Source organism: Chrysemys picta, chromosome 25, assembly GCF_011386835.1.
Source record: "Chrysemys picta bellii isolate R12L10 chromosome 25, ASM1138683v2, whole genome shotgun sequence".
Taxonomy (NCBI): domain Eukaryota; kingdom Metazoa; phylum Chordata; order Testudines; family Emydidae; genus Chrysemys; species Chrysemys picta.
In genome coordinates this window covers 11,952,687-11,971,785 of record NC_088815.1, presented here as the reverse complement: position 1 = coordinate 11,971,785, position 19,099 = coordinate 11,952,687, and the positions used below count along the sequence as shown (strand labels likewise).

General features: G+C 61.1%; 1 protein-coding gene across 4 annotated transcripts in view; it reads left to right on the top strand.

Moving 5' to 3' along the window:
- Positions 1-19,099, top strand: part of ABCA7 (ATP binding cassette subfamily A member 7) — a 47,043-nt gene that overhangs the window by 1,770 nt on the left and 26,174 nt on the right. For 3 of the 4 annotated variants that reach the window (XR_010594963.1, XM_065578697.1, XM_065578699.1), the window contains exons 2-17: positions 6,362-6,487; positions 7,063-7,156; positions 7,691-7,832; positions 8,573-8,700; positions 10,425-10,546; positions 11,214-11,408; positions 11,860-11,949; positions 14,201-14,438; positions 15,110-15,249; positions 15,511-15,627; positions 15,962-16,141; positions 16,237-16,445; positions 16,579-16,755; positions 17,466-17,688; positions 18,297-18,518; positions 18,878-19,082. Coding sequence is in view for 3 of the 4 variants with exons in the window: in XM_065578697.1 (XP_065434769.1) it covers positions 6,422-6,487; positions 7,063-7,156; positions 7,691-7,832; positions 8,573-8,700; positions 10,425-10,546; positions 11,214-11,408; positions 11,860-11,949; positions 14,201-14,438; positions 15,110-15,249; positions 15,511-15,627; positions 15,962-16,141; positions 16,237-16,445; positions 16,579-16,755; positions 17,466-17,688; positions 18,297-18,518; positions 18,878-19,082 (2,548 nt within the window). In the remaining variant the exon portion in view is untranslated. Of the gene's footprint in view, positions 1-6,353; positions 6,488-7,062; positions 7,157-7,690; positions 7,833-8,572; positions 8,701-10,424; positions 10,547-11,213; positions 11,409-11,859; positions 11,950-14,200; positions 14,439-15,109; positions 15,250-15,510; positions 15,628-15,961; positions 16,142-16,236; positions 16,446-16,578; positions 16,756-17,465; positions 17,689-18,296; positions 18,519-18,877; positions 19,083-19,099 lie in introns of all 4 variants that reach the window. The other variant, XM_065578698.1, reaches the window with a different exon arrangement.

Genomic DNA, 19,099 nt, shown 5'->3' with positions numbered 1-19,099 from the left:
TCTACGCCTCATGGTTGCAGAGAAAAAGCTTGAAAATATGACCCAAGTACGGCTTACAGGCCCAGAAAACAGAAGGCAAACGAAAAGAACCCAATGTTTATATTTATATCTACATCTATAGCATGATTTTTAAACCAATTCTGAGAGTTATTTGGGCCTGCCTTATGATTAGTGAACATTTGGGGCTGGCAATGCTAGAAACTGGAGACCTGGGCTGTGTTCCCAGCTCTGCCACCGATCTGCCGGGTGACCTTGGGCAAATCACATTCCCCTCCCACCCTTTGTCCGTCTCGTCTGTTTAGACCAGGGGTCTCAAACACGTGGCCCATGGGCCACATGCGGCCCGCGAGCCCCTCACAGCCCCCGCTCCCGCCCCCAGTGTTTACCTAGAGCGGCTCCGGCCCGACGCGCACCGGGGGCAGGGCAGGTTCCCTGCCTGCCTGCCCTGCCCCCGCGCCGTGCCGGGAAGCGGCCGGAATGTGCGGAGGGGGGGGCACATTGGTGTGTGTGTTAATGTTGCTTCAGGCACCGCCCCCAGCAGCTCCCATTAGCCGCGGTTCCCCGTTCCCGGCCAATGGGAGATGCTGGGGGTGGTGCCTGAAGCAACAGCAATACACACATACCGGAGCAGCGCGGGGGCGGGGCGGGGCAGGGCAGACAGGGAGCCTGCCCTGCCCCGCCCCCGGTGCGCGCCGGGCCAGAGCCCGCCCCCCGAACCCCTCCTGCACCCCAACCCACTGCCCTCAGCCCCTGCCGCACCCTGACCCCCTGCAGTACCCTGCACCCCGACCCCCTGCCCTGAGCCCCTGTCGCACCTCGCACCCCTCCTGCACCCCAACCCACTGCCCTGAGCCCCTGCCGCACCCCTCCTGCACCCCAATCCCCTGCCCTGACCCCCTGCAGCACCCCTCACCCCTCCTGCACCCCACACCCCAACTCCCTGCCCATAGCCCCTGCCACACCCCACACCCCTCCTGCACCCCCTGGGGGCAGGGAGGGGGCGGAGTTGGGGTGGGGATTTCGGGGAAGGGGTTGGAATGGGGGCAGGGAAGGGGTGGGAAGAGGCGGGGCGGGGTGGGGCCTCATGGAAGGGGTGGAGTGGGGATGGGGCCGAGGGCGGCGGCGGGGAGGTGTCAGTAATGTGACCCGCGGGCCAATGTACTAGTCCTCATGTGGCCCTCATGGTCATTTGAGTTTGAGACCCCTGGTTTAGACTGTGAGCTTCTTGGGGTAGGGAGGGGACTGCCTCTTACTGTGTGTGCAGCACCTGGCACTGTGGGGCCCTGACCTCGGTTGGGAATAATCAAGGAATGGATTGTGTTTAAAATGGCCTTGTATATTTTACTGCTGTGTGATGTGTAAAGTTGGCCTGAAAACTTTTTCTCTCTTAACATTCTGCTAGTTTTTAACCTTGGCAATATCAGGTGTTGAAATCAAGCAAACCAACACCCCATCATTTCCTTCCTTGCTACAGCATGAGCGATGCAGAACCGGCCTGCACGTGCTCCGCGAGATCAGGACGGGTCACTCAGAGCAGCTGTATTTGCTGGGCTTTTCAGCACCGAGTGACACTGGGCATTGGTCTGACCATTGTGATTCGCAAGGGCCCTAAGTAACATCAAGGCCCCAGTGGATGGATCAGGCCGTGAGCTGCCTGATTCCTAGTGCAGGTGGGGTACGGGCGTGTGTATACAGAGAGTTCTTTCCCTCCAAGCCCCATCGCCTGAGGGCTCACCTGTGTGCTGCACGTAGTGGACAGGGCATTGGAATGAGAGTCCAGTCTCCTGGCCTCCATTATCCGCTCTTCTGTTGCCTCACGGGGCTCCTTGGCCAAATCAGTTCCCCGCTCTGGGCCTCAGTTTCCCCATCTGTAAAATGGGGGTTAGGAGAAGGTGGGAGCGCAAAGCCCATTTGCCCTGTGCCCCAGGCAGGGAAATCCTTCAGTCTGGCCCCTGCCTTAGTGCCGCTGATGTCAGGCTCTGCAATGTGATTAGAAGGATTTCCTGGCAACATCATAATCCTGCCTTGCTGTGGGACCTGCTTATCCCCGTGGGCAAGGGGGAGCAGCAGACTAAGCCCCAGCAGCAGGGCACTGCGGGTTGCCTGCCCTGTTGCTCAGCATAGGGAGTATTGGCTGAGCGCTAGTCTGACCCCATCCCTGAAGCGGATTCTGAGCTAGGACCGGGGGAGCTGCTCAGAACCAAGAGGTGGGAGAGAAAACTTGACTGTGAAACCAGCAGTCACTTGGATACTGACCAAACTCCAGCTTTGCCCATGTAGCACTTCGAGCTGGTTGGACGTGTCGACATTTTTCCGGTAGGGGAGGAGAGGGGGAAGATAGGTGAGTTTGCAGCTGCTTTGGTTACAAAACCCTTGTGGTGTTGAAATTGACTGGCCCTGGTGTTGAAACGAATCAGATCCAATCACAGGGACTGCAAAGGTTCTCTCGTCTAACCCCTGTTCCGTTGTTTTAACCTGCAGATGGGAATCCTTCAAATATTCAGAAAGGAGTTGGTTTTATTTTATGGCTGTGTGTCCGTATCCGTCCTGGTCAAATTCAGCTACAAATTCTGCCCGGCCCTCTAAGAAGTCCCCCTTGCCGTTTTAATGGAATGCTGCACTTTACTTCCGGATCTTAACTGTTGTGGTGGTGTGCTGACTTCCACCCCAGAAGTGACTGCGTTTTAATGGTGGATGGAATTATCACTATGCACAAAGTGCCTTGGTTTACTTTGCGAGGGGCTTGGCGGTAGCATTACGGAGCATAGTCTGAGAGAGAGCTTTAGGGATGCAAGATGCTATAGATAATGTAGGGCAGGGGCTGTGGGTTTGTTGTACAGCGCCTATCACAAGGGGATCCCCGTCCAGGTACTACAATAATATAAATAATAATCATGAAAATATTACGAAGGGCTTGATCCCAACGCCATAGACTGCAATGGGCATCTTTTCATTGATTTCAGAGAGAAATGAGATGTGCAGTAGTTGTGTTTTTTAATAGACACTTCTGTGGAATGTCATTGGTGCATTTTATCCCCCCCAAAGCGCAGGGGGCAGGGTGGAACAGAATCAGGCGGAGTTGCCAACCGAATAAACTTTTCTGCTGACTCGGCTGCAGTAATCTCCGAGAAAATCAGCTCAACGAACTAAGTCTGTCTGCACCGGCTGGGAGCTTTGTGCGTCTGAGAGGTCGTGTTACAGGCAGGCGCGTCCGTAGTTAGTTCTTGTGGGGCCAGAGTTTTGAAAGAGCTCACCTTGCTGGGTGTTCAGCAGAGACGGAGCCCGGAACAGTCCAAGGAGCTTGAACGTCCCTCTTAGCCGCTAGCTCTGGTCGGGGTTGAGATGTGGGGGCAGGATTTGGAAGCTGGTTTGGGCCTATACAGAGTCTCCTCTGTCTAAACTCTCGGCAGTGAAGCGAAGCAGCATCAGCAGAGATGAAAGCAGCCTGGGTTTGTGCCGACGGCCAGGGTGCCGCGCTCCCCGAGATTTGCATTCACGGGATGATCCCGTTTTAAGGCTTCCCAGCTGAGATCAGCTCTGTAGTGAGGATCCTTGGGCCGTGGGAGGGGATTTGCCCATGTTCCAGGGGGAGGACGAGCTCTGTGTGTTCTCTCTGGCTTCCTGTTGAGTTACTGCATTGCCTTGAAAAGTTGCAGGGCTATTGTTAGCCGGTGTGTGTGTGTGTGCGGAGAGGGGAAGGTTGGGAAATGCTCTGACCGCTCATCTTTGTTGCTAAGACCAGGGCAGGTTCTAGAGACCTGTCCAGGGCACCCGGCTCAGTGACTCCGGGGCAGTGCACTTGGCCTGGATGGCAGGATCCAGCTGTGATCTTTGCTCGCTTGGTGTTGGGGCGTCTGTTCCTGGCTGGCCACCCTCTGTCCCTGAGTCAGCCTGGGCCGGTCTGAAGATCACGCAGTAGCTTGCTAGGGTCCAGGCACTGAACCATCTTGCCTGTGGACGGTGGCGTTTGCAGATTCCAGCTGCGTCAGCCCTGCAGGGGGTGGAGACCTGCTGAGTCCGCAAACCGTGCTGGGCTCCCCGTTCTCTTCCCTCCCCTGTCCTGTTTGTCTGCATCAGCGCCTGGTGCATCTCGTCACAACCCTGGACAGCGAGCTCTCTGGGGCAGGGCCTGTCTCTGGAGTCCTGTGCTTGATGGAGGCTGCGGGCCCTATTGTGAAACGGGCACTAATGTAACCCTGATAGGGGAGCAGATCAGGTGGGGCCATTTCCTCCCATCTCTTTTCAGCTTAGATGCTGCTCCAGTCCAGCCTGGGCCACGCCAGGTGCATACGGAGTGTGGGAGGCTTGACCCCTGCAGAGCCTTGTGATTGGCCGGCAGTGATGTCTCACCTTTGGGCTCCCTGCGGAGATAGATCCTCCCTATGTTACAACAATTCCTGCTGTGTGTCGGGTTGTGGGGCCGTGTCACTGGGGAGCCCAGGACGCCTGATAGTCCCAAAACCTCCCCCCCTCCCCCCGGTCTTGCTGCTGAGATGATGCTTCGTTTGCTTCAGTCATTCCCTTGGCTGGGCATGCGGTCTCCCAGCTGCCCGTGTCCCCAGGCACTGTGTGTGTGTGTGTGTGTGGGGGGGGAATGGGAGGATCAGGTCTGGTGGCCAGCTGGGTGCTCCCGCCCTGGGCATCTCCTGGAAGACCCCTGAAGGAGTTGCAAGGGAGTTGTGCTGGGGGCTGTCTGTTCTGCTGGGCTGCAAACAGAGCCACTCCTGGGAGGGTGGGAGCCCGGCGGGCGGGCTGCGTGCCAGGGCCCATGGGCAGGGTTCCCACACCAGAGGGTCATGTTACCAATTAGCTTCCAGGCCCCTTTGTTCCTTAATGGTGACTTGGAGTCGCTGAGCCGTTGCCACGGCAACCTCCTCCCCTCTGTAAAAGACACCTTCTTTGTTCTCCAAAGCTCCCATACAAGTTCGGTGGGCCCTGGGGCCCGGGGTGGGACAGCGGGGGCCAGAGATCCGGCTGTGGGTAGGCAGAGCTGGGTAATGGCAGCAGGGAGAGAGCAGGATGATGGAGCTGGCTCAGGCAGGTTAGACCCGGGATGCCTCTGAGCGATCCCTGCAGGCAGCATTCCTGCACCATTCTCTGCAGCGCCCCCTGCTGGGACTGAAATGGGCACCTGTTCTCCCCCGTGCAAGCGCCCCCTGCTGGGAGAGCCTGGGACTGGGTAACCCAGGAGTTCCCTCCACTGGCACCATTCCCGCCCCACACCCTACAGCGCCCCCTGCTGGGAGAGCCTGGGACTGGGTAACCCAGGAGTTCCATCCACTGGCACCATTCCTGCCCCACGCCCCACAGTGCCCTCTGCTGGGAGAGCCAGGGACTGGGTAACCCAGGAGTTCCCTCCCCTGGCATCGCTCCCGCCCCACAGCGCCCCTTGCTGGGAGAGCCTGGGACTGAGTAACCCAGGAGTTCCCTCCACTGGCACCATTCCCGCCCCACACCCTACAGCGCCCCCTGCTGGGAGAGCCGGGGACTGGGTTACCCAGGAGTTCCCTCCCCTGGCATCACTCCCGCCCCACAGCGCCCCCTGCTGGGAGAGCCTGGGACTGGGTTACCCAGGAGTTCCCTCCACTGCCAGCGCTCCTGCCCCATGCCCTACAGCGCCCCCTGCTGGGAGAGCCGGGGACTGGGTTACCCAGGAGTTCCCTCCACTGCCAGCGCTCCTGCCCCACACCCTACAGCGCCCCCTGCTGGGAGAGCCGGGGACTGGGTAACCCAGGAGTTCCCTCCACTGGCACCATTCCCGCCCCACACCCTACAGCGCCCCCTGCTGGGAGAGCCAGGGCCTGGGTAACCCAGGAGTTCCCTCCACTGCCAGCGCTCCTGCCCCACACCCTACAGCGCCCCCTGCTGGGAGAGCTTGGGACTGGGTAACCCAGGAGTTCCCTCCACTGCCAGCGCTCCTGCCCCACACCCTACAGCGCCCCCTGCTGGGAGAGCCGGGGACTGGGTAACCCAGCAGTTCCCTCCACTGGCACCATTCCCGCCCCACACCCTACAGCGCCCCCTGCTGGGAGAGCCTGGGACTGGGTAACCCAGGAGTTCCCTCCTCTGCCAGCGCTCCTGCCCCACACCCTACAGCGCCCCCTGCTGGGAGAGCCGGGGACTGGGTTACCCAGGAGTTCCCTCCACTGGCATCGCTCCTGCCCCACACCCTACAGCGCCCCCTGCTGGGACAGGCTGCCACTGTCCAGAGTTCTTACTGTTCCCCATAGCTCCTCCTGAAGGGAAAGGATGGGGCAGGTGTGGCTATAAACGCCTCAATGACTCTTGTTGGTCCAGAAGCCCCTTACATAGCAGGGGGGCTTGCATTTAAGTTGACTCTCCACTGATTTTAGTTCCTCAGCCTTGACCAGAGAGCCGGCGGTGTTAGCATGGTGGGGGCAGCCCTGACTCCATCTGCACCATGGGGTTTGGGACCCAGCTGGGGCTGCTGCTGTGGAAGAACTTCACCTATCAGCGCAGGCAGAAGGTGAGTCGGCTCGGCAGGAATTTGCAGCCAGGGACCAGAGCCCTAAATCCCACTGGGCACAAGCTGCAGCGGAAAGGGGGAAGCTCTTCCGCTCAAGAGCAGCCCCTGGTGGAGATGGGTGGGAATGAGCCACTGTTCACGGGGCCCAGTGAGCTTAGATGGGAAACAGCTGGGTTCCTCCCCTTCATTTCCAAGGGATCCCTCTTCTCCTCCCGCCATCAGCCTCCCTCCTCTTATTGCCCTTCTGCATGCACCCCCCCCCAATCTCCTAAATTTCCCTGGATCCAGAGGAGAGGGAAGCTGCCTTCTATCACAGAACCTCCTGGACTTACCCATGTGGGCAGGGTGGCTGAGCCCCAGGGCTGCAGACCAGGAGTTCTTGGAACTTCTTGAGAGGAGAGATTGGAACTCGCCTCCTCTTGTGCTCAGTTCGATCCCCAGGTTTGTCACTCCACATCCGTGTGGCTCACGGCAGAGTGGGCTGACCAGGCTGGTCCCCTCTGCTCCCATTGCTGCCCCTGTGGGTTCCCTGTGAATCATCTGACCACTCCGGGCCCGTCTCTGTCTCTCTCCAGATCCAACTCGCCGTTGAGCTCCTGTGGCCCCTCTTCCTCTTCTTCATCTTGATCTCGGTGCGACAGTCACATCCCCCTTTCGAGCAGCATGAATGTAAGTGCCGCCCCCTGAGGTGGAGACCCAGCTAAACCAGCTGGCCCAACGGGGTTTGAACCGAGTGAGCCCAAACCGGTTTCAAACCAGTTCTCGTAATGCCCTTCCCCGGTCCTCGGCTGCCTGTGGGCCCAGCACCAGGGTTAGGGGAGGGGCTTCTCTGTGCACCAAGGGATGAAATTCACGCTGTGCCAGGGATTGGGTGGTCTGCCCCGCAGTGGGCATCTCACAGAGTTTAGCACGATGGGCAGGGCCTGCTCTAAAGAGGACCTAGACTGAGAGGGGGCTTCTGTGGCTGGGTCGAGGGGGTGGGTTTGCAGAGCAGCAAGGAGGAGATGTATGCATCTGCGGTCTTAGCAGTGTCCAGCGCTGTTGGCTTTTTGCTTTCATGGGTGTCCCAGAGGGATGGGGAGTGGAGACACCAGGGTCTCTGCCCAGCAACCCTTACGTAGAACCACGGCTGACCTTCAAGTTGCATCTGACTTTCCTCTGCGGCCTTCTAGCTCCTTCCGGGCTCTCTCCCTCCCTCTGCAGGTCACTTCCCTAACAAGGCCTTGCCCTCGGCTGGGACGCTGTCGTGGATTCAGGGCATCATCTGTAACGTGAACAATCCCTGCTTCCAGTACCCGACGGCCGGCGAGACGCCCGGCGTGGTGGGGAACTTCAACCAGTCCATGTGAGTCGCTGTCTCACCTGCTCCCCTCTCTGGCTTCTGATGTTGCACCAGCGGGAGTACAGACGGCTGCCTTGGTTTGTTGCCAGGCAATCTGTGGCTACGTGCGGCGATCGGAGCTGGCCCCCCGATCGCACCATGATGGTTGGGTTGGGAACCGGGGGCTACCCACGCTTTGCTCAGCTGAGACATCCCCCCTCTCTCCTGCCCCCCCAGCTGGCAACTTGTCGCCAGCCCGAGGGATACCGCCCATTCAATGTAGACAATGCTAGCTGCCCTTCCCCGAAGGCCTGGAGAGATTGCAGCAACATAGTGCTCCGCCTTGATCCAAACGCAGGTGTATCCTGTGGAAACTACAACTCCCAGCATGCAATGCTCCTTATTGTTTCAAGCATATGGAAGTGTGGCCCACAATTCCCAGCTGCTTCTTATTTCAAGGGGGTGGAGGTGCAGCCAGAGGTGAGTATAACTCCCAGCATGCAGTGCTCCTGGAGGAGAGTAGTGTTTTCCCTGGAGGAGGCATGCTGGGTCATGTAGTCTTTTTGGACCACACAGTGGGCTCAACAGGGAGCATGACGAGGGGTTTCCAGACTGCATTTGGGCAGGGGAGCTAACTCCCGGCCCCAGTCACAGGCTGCCTCCTCTGTCCCAGGTAGATTCCAGAGGTGTGAAGGGAGTTCTCGGAGGGGAGCAGATGCTAAGGGATGACTTGGTCTCAGCTCCTTGTCTCTCTGTCCCTGCAGCATCTCCCGCCTGTTTGCGGATGCCCGGAAGGTGCTGCTCCATGCCAACAGCAAGCAGACCCTGAGCAGCTTTGGCCAGCTCCTGCCTGCCCTACGCCGGCTCTGGGGGAGCGGAGCTCCGTGGATGGGTAAGGCCTCCGGCCACACAGCCATGACTGCAAGGAGGGGTTGATCCGATATCCTGCTGTGACACTCTGGCATTTTAACTTTGATCCAGGCCCGATGGGGGACTGTGCTGCAAAACTTGAAGTGAATCAGCGGTTGGGCTCCTGATTTATGACATTCACCCCCCCCCCGGATCCCCAAAGGTCTGAATAGCCCCCCCCCCCCTTTGAGTATACACCAACAGAGTTCCTCTCACAGCACCCTGCAGGATCAGGCCCTGTAGGTACAGTAACTCCTCACTTAAAGTTGTCCCGGTTAACGTTGTTTCATTGTTACGTTGCTGATCAATTAGGGAACATTAGGGTTACCATACGTCCTCTTTTTCCCGGACATGTCCGGCTTTTCGGCACTCAAACCCCCGTCCGGGGGGAATTGCCAAAAAGCCGAACATGTCCGGGAAAATGGCGGCTCTGCTCCTCCCCTGACTCTTCGGCTCTGTTTAAGAGCCGAGCTGCCCGAGCGCTATGGGCTTCAGGCAGCCCCCTTGCCTCCGGACCCCAGCCGCCGGCCGGGCACTTCCCCTCCCGGGCTCCAGCTGCGCTGGGGAAGCGCCGGCCGGGGGCGCAGGGTCTGGGGGCTGCCCGGCAAACCGTGAAGCCGGTAGCGCTCGGGCAGCCCTTTCCCCTTGGCTGGGAGTGGGAGGGAGGAAGGGGCGGGGTTAGGGCGGGAAGGGGCGGGGTTGGGGCGGACTGGGGGTGGGGAAATGGGTGGGGCCAGGGCCCGTGGAGGGTCCTCTTTTTTTATTTAATAGATATGGTAACTCTAGGGAACATACTCGTTTAAAGTTGTGCAATGCTCCACTATTACGTTGTTTGGCTGCCTGCTTTCTCCACAGCTGGCAGCCTCCCTACGCCCCCCGCCCAGCACTTCCCGCCCACCGGCAGACCCTGCACAGGCCAAGTCCTCGCTCCTCCCCCCTCCCTCCTGCCTCCTAAACGCCGCAGGCCAGCTGATTGGGAGGGGGAGGAGTGCCACCCCTGCCTCCTGCCCATGGCAATCAGCTGGCTTGCGCGTTCAGAAAGGAGGGGAGGAGGAAGGATGCAGCAAAGGGGGAGGAGGTGGGGGGAGAAGAGGATGGGTGGGGGCTTGGGGAAAGGGGTGGAGTGGGCAGGCTGAGGGTTGAGCCCCCGCCTCTGGTGCTTGCAGAGTGCTTCTCCTAGCCTACAGCACCTTCAGCCTCCTTGCCTGCCTCATCTCCAGTGCCAGTGGGCTGGGCCTGTATTAAATTGCTTGTTTAAAATTGTTTAAAATATGTATAGAATGTCTTTTGTCTGGTTAAAAAAAAAATTTCCCTGGAACCTAACCCCCCCCCTCCATTTACATGAATTCTTATGAGGAAATTGGATTCGCTTAACATCGTTTCGCTTAAAGTCGCATTTTTCAGGAACAGAACTACACCGTTAAGTGAGGAGTTACTGTACGTCTTCACTGCAAAGGTGACTCAGGCAATTGGCATGTGGGTGTTAGCAGCTACACTTGATTGCGTCCACACTGGGGCTGCACTTCGTGGCGTATGTTAGGCTAGGACTTCTGGGGGCATATCTCACGGTGCTTGGCGCTGCAGTTAGCTGAACTACTCTGGTTCTTTCCCAGTGAATTTCCCAACCTCATTGCCGCTGCTTTCTCATTCCCATCGCTCCTCTCCTGGCTTGGCCTCATCCCGCCCCCCCCTCCATGTGTCTCCCAGCCAGGCCGGTCAAGGACTACCTGAAAGAGGGTGAGACCTTTTCCCACTTCCTCCGGATCAATGCCTCCCTCCCCCCTGCCCTGGCGGAGGAGCTGCTGGGAGCTCGGTTGGACCTGCGCATCGTGAGTAGGGCTGATCCCCGGGGTCCGTGATAGGGGCAGGGGGCTAAGAACCCCGCCCTGCTGTTTGTGGGTGTATTGCAGGGCCAGATCCTCCATTACCCTTTGTGGGTTTACCGTCCATACATCACGGCAGAATGTTAATGATCAGTGAGTTATTGGTTTTCCAGTGATATATCCCATCCACCTTTGGGGTATGTATCGTGACAACGGGGGGCCAACTGGCACTGGGGTTCTCACACCGTAAACAGACAAAGGAGGTGTTGTCTCCATTTTACAGAAGGGGAACAGGGAGGTTAGGTGACAAGCCCAAGGTCACCCAGGGAATCTGTGGCAGTGCTGGAAAACAAACCCAGCTCTCCAGGCCGGTGTGTTGACCACAAGCCCTGCCTGCCTTCCCCAGCCTCTGCCCAAAGGGCCGTGTGCGCTGGGCTGCTGCTGCTTCCGGAGCTCCTCCTGTGCTGGGGGTGCTGGAGGTTGGAGCTAGAGAAAGGTCTGTCGCAGTGGCTCGCAGGCTGCCCAGGTCAGGACAGAACATGGCGCGCTGGAGCCTGTGGGCTCCGCCGGCTGCGTGGCCAGACTGAAGCTGAGGAAGGCTGCAGGGGTGTCTGACTGGGAGGGCTGTCCACTGCTTCTCTGGCTACCGGGCCGCTCTCGTCTCCCCCTGCAGCTCTCCCTTGCCGCCACCGGTGTGCCGCTGAAGGACATCGTCTGCAACGCCTCGGTGCTGGCGGAGTTCCTGGTGGCAGCGGAGGCGAGCTCCACGGAGCTCCTGCAGGAGCGGCTCTGTGCTCTGCCGGCACCCACCCTCCAGGCCATGGAGCGCAGTTTCTTCTCGCAAGCGGATTTCTCCCAAGTCTTGGCGGTAGGGAACTGGGGGGAGGAGGGGGACTTCCGGAGTCATGGGGCTGGGGCTCCTACCAGCGAAGGGACCCCCCCCGATCCGCTCCACGCCTGCCCCTGGGAGCCAATGGGAACTTGAGTGGGAGTGGGGCTAGGCGCTCTGGGTGCGTCTGGAGCTGGGTGCCAGGCAGCTGTGGAAGAAGGAGCTGGCTCTCGGCGCTGAAGTTCGCGCCTTGGGTCAGGGATCGGGGTGTGTGATGGGGGCTCTGTCCCCGTGCCTCCTGGCTGGTTCATCCTCTCCCATTACGGAGCCAGATCTACCCCTGGCTTAGGCTGAGGGTGGGCGGGGGGGGTTGTGTCTGAGATGGGGCCACCCAGGCCCATAGCCCCCCGCAGCCCCAGTGAGCTGCCTCGCTGAGCTGCCAGGAGACCCTTAGGGGGTCTGACTCTTCTGCCCTCTCTCCCTCCCGCAGGAACGGCTGAGCTCCGAATCGGACGACGTGGCGAGTGCCCTGGAGACCCTGGTCACTTTCCTCCAGGGCGCCGAGACGCTAAAGAAGGAGGTAACGGAGTCCCTGCTGGCCCCAGGTCTGCACCGCTCCCAGCCGCTCCCCTGCCTTACAGCTCCGCTGGGACCCAGGGCCTGAGGTTTGGGGAACGTCTCCCCGGTCAGTGTTTCTATAGGCAGACTCCTCCCCTGGCGCCACCGGCAATGCTTGTGACCAATGCCAGGTCTCCCCTCCACGGGCAGGGTTCAAAGCGTAGGAGCCTGGCATCCACTGATCACTCTGTTAGGTGCGCCCGCTAGAGTGGAAAGAGGGAGACGCTTCCCTAACTTCTTACTACCCCAGGGATGTGCAGCTCCGTGCACCGGCCGGGCTTCCACGTTCCCGCCGCTGGGCCCCCTGTCAGCTTCTTGTACGTGGCTGCGAGGCCAGCCAGACCAGGAGTCTCCCCCCGGCGCGCCGATCCCAGGGTTCTCCAAGCCCGGTGGAGCTGCTAGGAAAATCTCTCTGCTCTTTTCCGCCCCCTCGTATCTGCGAATGAAATGAAACCTGAATATTGTGGTGGTTTTTCCCCCTTTTCTCTCACTTTTTCCCTCCCAATCCTCCTTTCCCCCCCACTACTGGAAAAGAGAGGTGGGGAAAGGAAGGGGGAACCCTTAAAAAAACAAACCCCACCCTTGGCAAATTACTCCCGTTTTGAGAACTGAACAATTGGGGGATTCTTTTTGCGGGGGGGGGGGAGGGGGAGGAGGGGAACATTTTGACTGAAATGAAAATGTTCTTTGTGGTAGAAAAACATATTTTTACCCCCCTCCCACCTCAAATGTTTAGGTGGTTAAGCAGTGGGTGCAGCCAGGGCTGTGGTGCCTGTGATCTGCCCCAAACCAGAGGGACCCCCCGTCTAGGGGCACTTCTGTCTCCCTGTGCCAGTCAGACGGTGGCCTCCCAACAAAGGGGCCTGGTTGTGCCAGTTGTGTTGGTGTGGGCGCCCGGGAACTGCGCTGAGACCCACCAACTCATTTCACATTGTGCCAATGGGGCACATACGTCACTACCACCTCCCATCCCCACTCCACTGTCCCCATCATTCTCCCCCCAACCCCGTCTCTGGGTGGCTGCTCCCAGGTGCCCAGCACGGTGCCCCCTGCAGGGGGTGCCAGTGCTCCAGCACAGAGCACCCAGGGTCTCAGCTGCGTGCATCGTGGTCCTAGTTGTGAGTACACAGCGAGCAGGGAAGGATGGGACCTGGACCCAGGCAGCGCTGGCATGACCCCTAACCCTCTCCGGTGGCAGCTGAGCAGGGATATCGACGTGGGGCTCCTCTCTTGTCCAGACCTCTCCTAAAACAGCTAAATTCTCCTGCTGTAAACCCTCAGGAGCCTCTGGGGGAAGAGCCTGGCTGGGATATTGGTGCCGAGGGTGGGGAAAGTGGCCGTGGGGTGGAGTTGGGCTTCAGATCTCTTTGCTTGGGTGCTGGAGCCTGTCCCAGCTTTTACCCTGACCTTGCAAGAGCATTGTAACGAGGGAGACAGCATGGTCTAGTGGCTGGGACTGGGAGACCTGGGTGCTGCCACTGACCTGCCGGTGATCCCAGGCGAGTCATTGCCCTGCTGTGTGCCTCAGTTTCCCCTCCTGCCCTTTGGTTGTTGACTCTCTACGGCAGGGATTGTCTCTCACGAGGCCAAAGGTATGGGGGCTGACAGGCACAGGAGGGATCCCTGTGGGACACGATCCTTTCTCCTCCCTGTTATTGCCGGCTTCCCATGCCCTTCTTTGCCCAGCCCCGCAGGGATGGCCCCGGGTGTGTTCCCTCTTCGGGCTGCGGGCAGGCCAAGGGGCACATCTCTGCCAATGGCGTTAATGTCCATTAGGCGCTAGCGGGAAGGGGGAGGGATGTTACCCCCGGTTCAGGCCGAGCTCCCGAACCCCCTAGTTATCAGCTTACACCAGAGGCTCCTTTGCGGTTCAGGGGAGCCCCCCAGCTGGACGGGCACAGTGGAGTGATTGAAAGCATCACACTGGTCTCCATCCTCTTTCCCCCCCACCCCAGGTGGTGGGAAGGACCTGGGAGTGAGAGCTTAGGGCACTGCCGGCGGGTCTGGGCCGGGGTCCTGGTCTCTATGCTGGGAGGGGCTTGGCTGGGACTGGGGAGGGGCCTTTCTTCCCCCCTCCCTCCTGCTGGCACATGGCTCTGGGGGGCCTGGGGGCTGCGTACCTGTTCCGCGGTCTCAGCCCACCGTGCACAGCACCCAGCCCGTGTTGGTTTGGAGGCCTGGTGCCCATGGGTGGTTGGTGTCTCCTGCCCCAGGTTGGCACCATGACCAGCTTTGCAGAGTTCCGGCGGGAGCTGCAGGCGCTGTCGGGGCGGGACGCCGGCTCCTCCCTGCAGGGCGCCTTCGAGGCCGTGTCCCGCATCGCCTGCGGGCACCCGGAAGGGGGCGGCCTCAAGATCCCCTCCCTCAACTGGTACGAGGACAACGACATCAAGGCCTTTCTGAACCGCAACAGCTCAGAGCAGGGAGCCATCCCGCTGGACAACGCCACCAGTGAGTGAGTGGGGAGCCGCCTCTCCCCGCCGGGGCAGGGAGCTGGGGGATGCAGCAGCAGGATCCCACGCGGGGGAAACTGACCCAGCTCGGGGCGACAACGGGATTTGAACCCGGGCCGCGCTGAGCCGCGAGCGCGAGGCTCTAGGGCCTGAGCTAAAGGAACACGTGCCTAAAGCAACCCAGCCTCTCACCCCTGCTGTGCGGGCAGCCGCTGGCGGGTGGCAGAGACCCTGCTCCTAGGGCAGGTTAGGCTGGGCTCGGGCAGCCCCGGGTGGGAGGTTTCCTGGCAGGGCTGCAGTTCGGAAGTGGGGAGGAGAGCTGGGCTTGACTGAGGGGTGTATCCTCTGCCCCAGGGGAAGCTGCAGCCCAGGGAGGTTAGCGGGGACCGGGCCTTAGCCAACCCCGGTGAAGGGGACAGCAGGGAGCCAGGGCTGGGTCTGGAGGGGAGAGGGAGATTCCATGCCCAGCCAGCAGGTTTATTGGGCGTGGGAGGGGGCAGCTCTCTAGAGGGGATCCCCCTTTCCCCAGCCTGTGGGTTTATTGGGGGGTGGGAGGGGCAGATCTATAGAGGAGCTCCCCCCATCTCCAGTATACGAGTTTATTGTAGGGGTGGGGGCCAGCGTGACCACTTCTCTTGATCCTTCCCCCCACTCCCACCTTCCACGCAGGCCCCTACTGCAAGGAGCTGATCCAGAACCTGGAGTCGAACCCGCTGTCCCGGATCCTGTGGCGGGGGATCAAACCTCTCTTCATCGGAAAAATCCTCTACGCCCCGTCCAGCCCCAGCACACGAAGGATCATGGCCGAGGTGAAGGAGTTGGGAGGTAGGGAGGGGGCGGGGGACGAATCCCAACCATGCAGAGTCAGCCTGGAGCACCCAGGGGCCCCCCTCAGTGCCTGGGGATCTCCCCCCTGCCCCTCCCAGCCTGTGGGCTCTGCTGGAGTCCCATGGGCCTCCCATCCACAATACTGGAGGGGCGGTGGGCCGGGGGTGGGGGAGGGAGTGGGGCATGACCCCCAGCCGGGCCAGCAGCCTGTCTCACTGACCCCCTCGCTCCTCTCGGCCCAGGTGAACCGGACGTTTCAGGAGCTGGCCGTGCTGCGGGAGGTGCGGGGCACCTGGCAGGAACTGGGGCCTCGGGTCTACGCCTTCCTCAACAGCAGCCTGGAGATGCGGGTCCTTCAGGTCTGTCCCTCGGTCTGCGCCAGCGAGGGGCTGGGCAATGGGGGAGCCAGGGGAGTGGGGATGGGGGAGGGTATGGTGGGATGGGAGGTAATGGGTGTGGGGGCCCAGAGGGAGGGGTGTGGGTGGATGGGTATGGGGGGCAAAGGGAATGGGGTGGGGGACTAGGGGAGGGGGTGCAGTGAAGGGAATGGGGTGGTGGGGCTGGGGAAGGGGGTGCAGTGAAAGGACCGGGGTGGGGGAAAGGGGGTCAGCCCCACTCTGGCCCTGTAGCGGGGCCGTGTACTGGCTGGGGGACGGTGCCGCAGCCCTGTCCCCTGTTCCTTTGCCCTGACAGAGCCTGCTGCGGGCACCTGCCACCTCCCGCCTGGTGGAGCAGCGCCTGAACCGCACCTCGTGGGACCTGTCGGCCGTGGACGAGTTCCTGGCGGGGGTGCCAGGAGGTGAGGCCTACACCTGGCGCCAGGTCTACGCGGAGGTGGACCAGGTTGTGGGCACCCTGTCGCAGTTCATCGAGGTGCGGCGCGTGCGAGTAACACCCCCCGTCCCCCTGGCTACCCGCCTCTGGACCCCCCCGCGCTAAGGGCCTTGCTCTCCCGCTCCTGCCCGCAGTGCGTCTCCCTGGACAAGGTGGAGGCGGTGGCCTCCGAAGAGCAGCTGGTGTCGCGGGCCCTGCAGCTGCTGGAGGGGCGCCAGTTCTGGGCCGGCGTGGTCTTCCTGCCCCCCGACAATGCCACCCCCGGGGAGCTGCCCCCCCACGTCCGCTACAAGATCCGCATGGACATTGACGATGTCACCCGCAGCAACAAGATCAAGGACAGGTGCGGGCGCCTGGGGGAGGGCCCTATAGAAATGCTGCCCTCCCTTCCCCCAAGATCTCCTCTCTGCGAGGTCCATGTCTGGGGTGGGGGGTGCTTTGCCCCGCCCTCGCTCATGTTCTCTCCGCTCGTTCAGGTTCTGGGACCCGGGCCCGGCCGCCGACCCCTTCAGCGACCTGCGCTACGTCTGGGGGGGCTTCGTCTACGTGCAGGACCTGGTGGAGCGGGCCATCACGCGGGTCCTGAGCGGCACGGCCAGCCGCACCGGCATCTACCTGCAGCAGATGCCCTACCCCTGCTACGTGGATGACGTGTGAGTGGCCAAGTGCTCCCCGGACGGGATCCAGTCTGTCCACCCCGTAGGCTTGAGCAGGAGCAACATAAAATCGGGTGCCCTTTCTAGTCACGAACTCTGCAGGGCCCCCGCTGGGTAGGGCAGGAATGGGTCTGTTTTCCTATGTATCTACCCCCCATGCCCTGCCCCTATTTCCTGCAGCGCCCCTAGTGACTGGGGTAGGAATTAGTCTATACAGTATCCCTGTGTATTCCCCCACTGCGCCTTCAGCCTATTTCCTGCAGCGCCCCCTGCTGATTGGGATAGGAACGGTCTATATCCCTCTGTATTCCCCCCCGCATTCCTCCATCCCATTCCCTGCAGCGCCCCCTGCTGATTGGGATAGGAACGGTCTATATCCCTGTGTATTCCCCCCCCCATTCCCTGCAGCGCCCCCTGCTGGCCAAGGCTGATCTCTGCTCCGTTTCCAAGAGGGGAGATGATTCGTTCCCCACCCTCTGCAGTCCCTTGCTGAGGTGTCCCTGCCCTTTGCCGTGGCTCTCTGGGACGCAGCGGCGTCCTGTGTGGCGTCTGGCTCATGGAGCGGGGTGGGGCATTGTCTCCCGTGTCCGTGGGCGCCTGGGAACTGCGTGGAGCCACCCCCCCCAACTCATTTCACAAAGTGCCAGTGGGGCGCGGCGTTCCAGGGTTAACCCATCTGCTTCCCCCCTCCACACGCCCTCCCGCAGTTTCCTGCGGGTCTTGAACCGCTCACTGCCGCTGTTCATGACGCTGGCCTGGATCTACTCGGTGGCCATGATCATCAAAGGGGTGGTGCATGAGAAGGAAGCCCGGCTGAAGGAGACCATGAAGATTATGGGGCTCAGCAGCGGCATTCTCTGGCTCAGCTGGTTCATCAGCAGTTTCATCCCCTTCCTCATCAGCGCCTCCTTCCTCGTCCTCATCCTCAAGGTACCTCTGCAGAGCGCCAGTGGGAGGGGGGCCGTGCTGGGAGGGGGGAGCCCAGGGCTGGGGTAGCAGGATGGGGCTGCAGGTGGGGTTTGAGGAGTATTGTCGGATCCGGGCGTGGGGGGAGCCCAGGGCTACGGTAGCAGTGAGGGGCCTGTGGGTCGGGATTGAGGAGTATTGTCGGATCCGGGCGTGGGGGGAGCCCAGGGCTGGGGTAGCAGGATGGGGCTGTGGGTCGGGATTGAGGAGCACTGTCGGATCCGGGCGTGGGGGAGCCCAGGGCTGGGGTAGCAGTGAGGGGCCTGTGGGTCGGGATTGAGGAGCATTGTCGGATCCGGGCGTGGGGGAGCCCAGGGCTACGGTAGCAGTGAGGGGTCTGTGGGTCGGGATTGAGGAGCATTGTCGAATCCGGGTGTGGGGGAAGCCCAGAGCTGGGGTAGCAGGATGGGGCTGTAGATTAGGATTGACGGGCCGCAGCAGAGCTGAGTGTAGTTGGGGGAGCCTGGCACTGCAGTAGCGGGGCAGAGAGGGCTGGGACTGACGGGCAGCGAGAGATCGCGGCGCCTCTGCCAGCCACAGCTCTAATCCGTTCCCCCCACCCCCTCGTGCAGCTGGGAGACATCCTGCCCTACAGTGACCCCGCTGTGGTCTTCCTCTTCTTGGCCGCCTTTGCTGTGGCCACCATCGCCCAGTGCTTCCTCATCAGCACCTTCTTCTCCCGCGCCAACCTGGCCTCGGCCTGCGGCGGCATCATCTACTTCTCCTTCTACCTGCCCTACGTGCTGTGCGTGGCCTGGCGCGACCACATCACCTTCCCGCTGCGCCTCTGTGTGGTAAGGTCGCCCCCGCTCCAGCCTGCCTGGAGGTCACACACCCTGGGTGTTTTCCGGTCCCACTCCAGGGTGTCCTTTTCAGCCTGGCTCTAATGGGGTCCCCTTATGTGGGTGCCGATCGAAGGGGGCACAGGGGTCCCAGTGACATGCTCAGAATTGTCCCATCCCCACACCACCCACCCCCGGAGGAAGGCTGGACTTGGAATCTCTACCCCTTAGCATTTCACAGGCTGGCCGCTGAATCGGCAGCCCCCTGGCCATGGGGAGGTTGGTGGCTGGTGGCCGGGGCTAGTTTCCAGGGAGCTGTGCTGGGTCTGGGGGTTTCCTGGCTCTTGCTTCACCTGCCTCTCCCCCGCCAGAGCCTCCTGTCCCCAGTGGCGTTTGGGTTTGGCTGTGAGTACTTCTCCCTGTATGAGGAGCAGGGCGTGGGGATCCAGTGGTACAACCTGAACGCCAGCCCCGTGCAGGACGACCCTTACAACTTCGCCACCTCCCTGGCGCTGCTGCTCCTGGACGCGTGTCTGTACGGCCTGGCCACGTGGTACATCGAGGCTGTCTTCCCAGGTCAGCGGGTGGGGCTG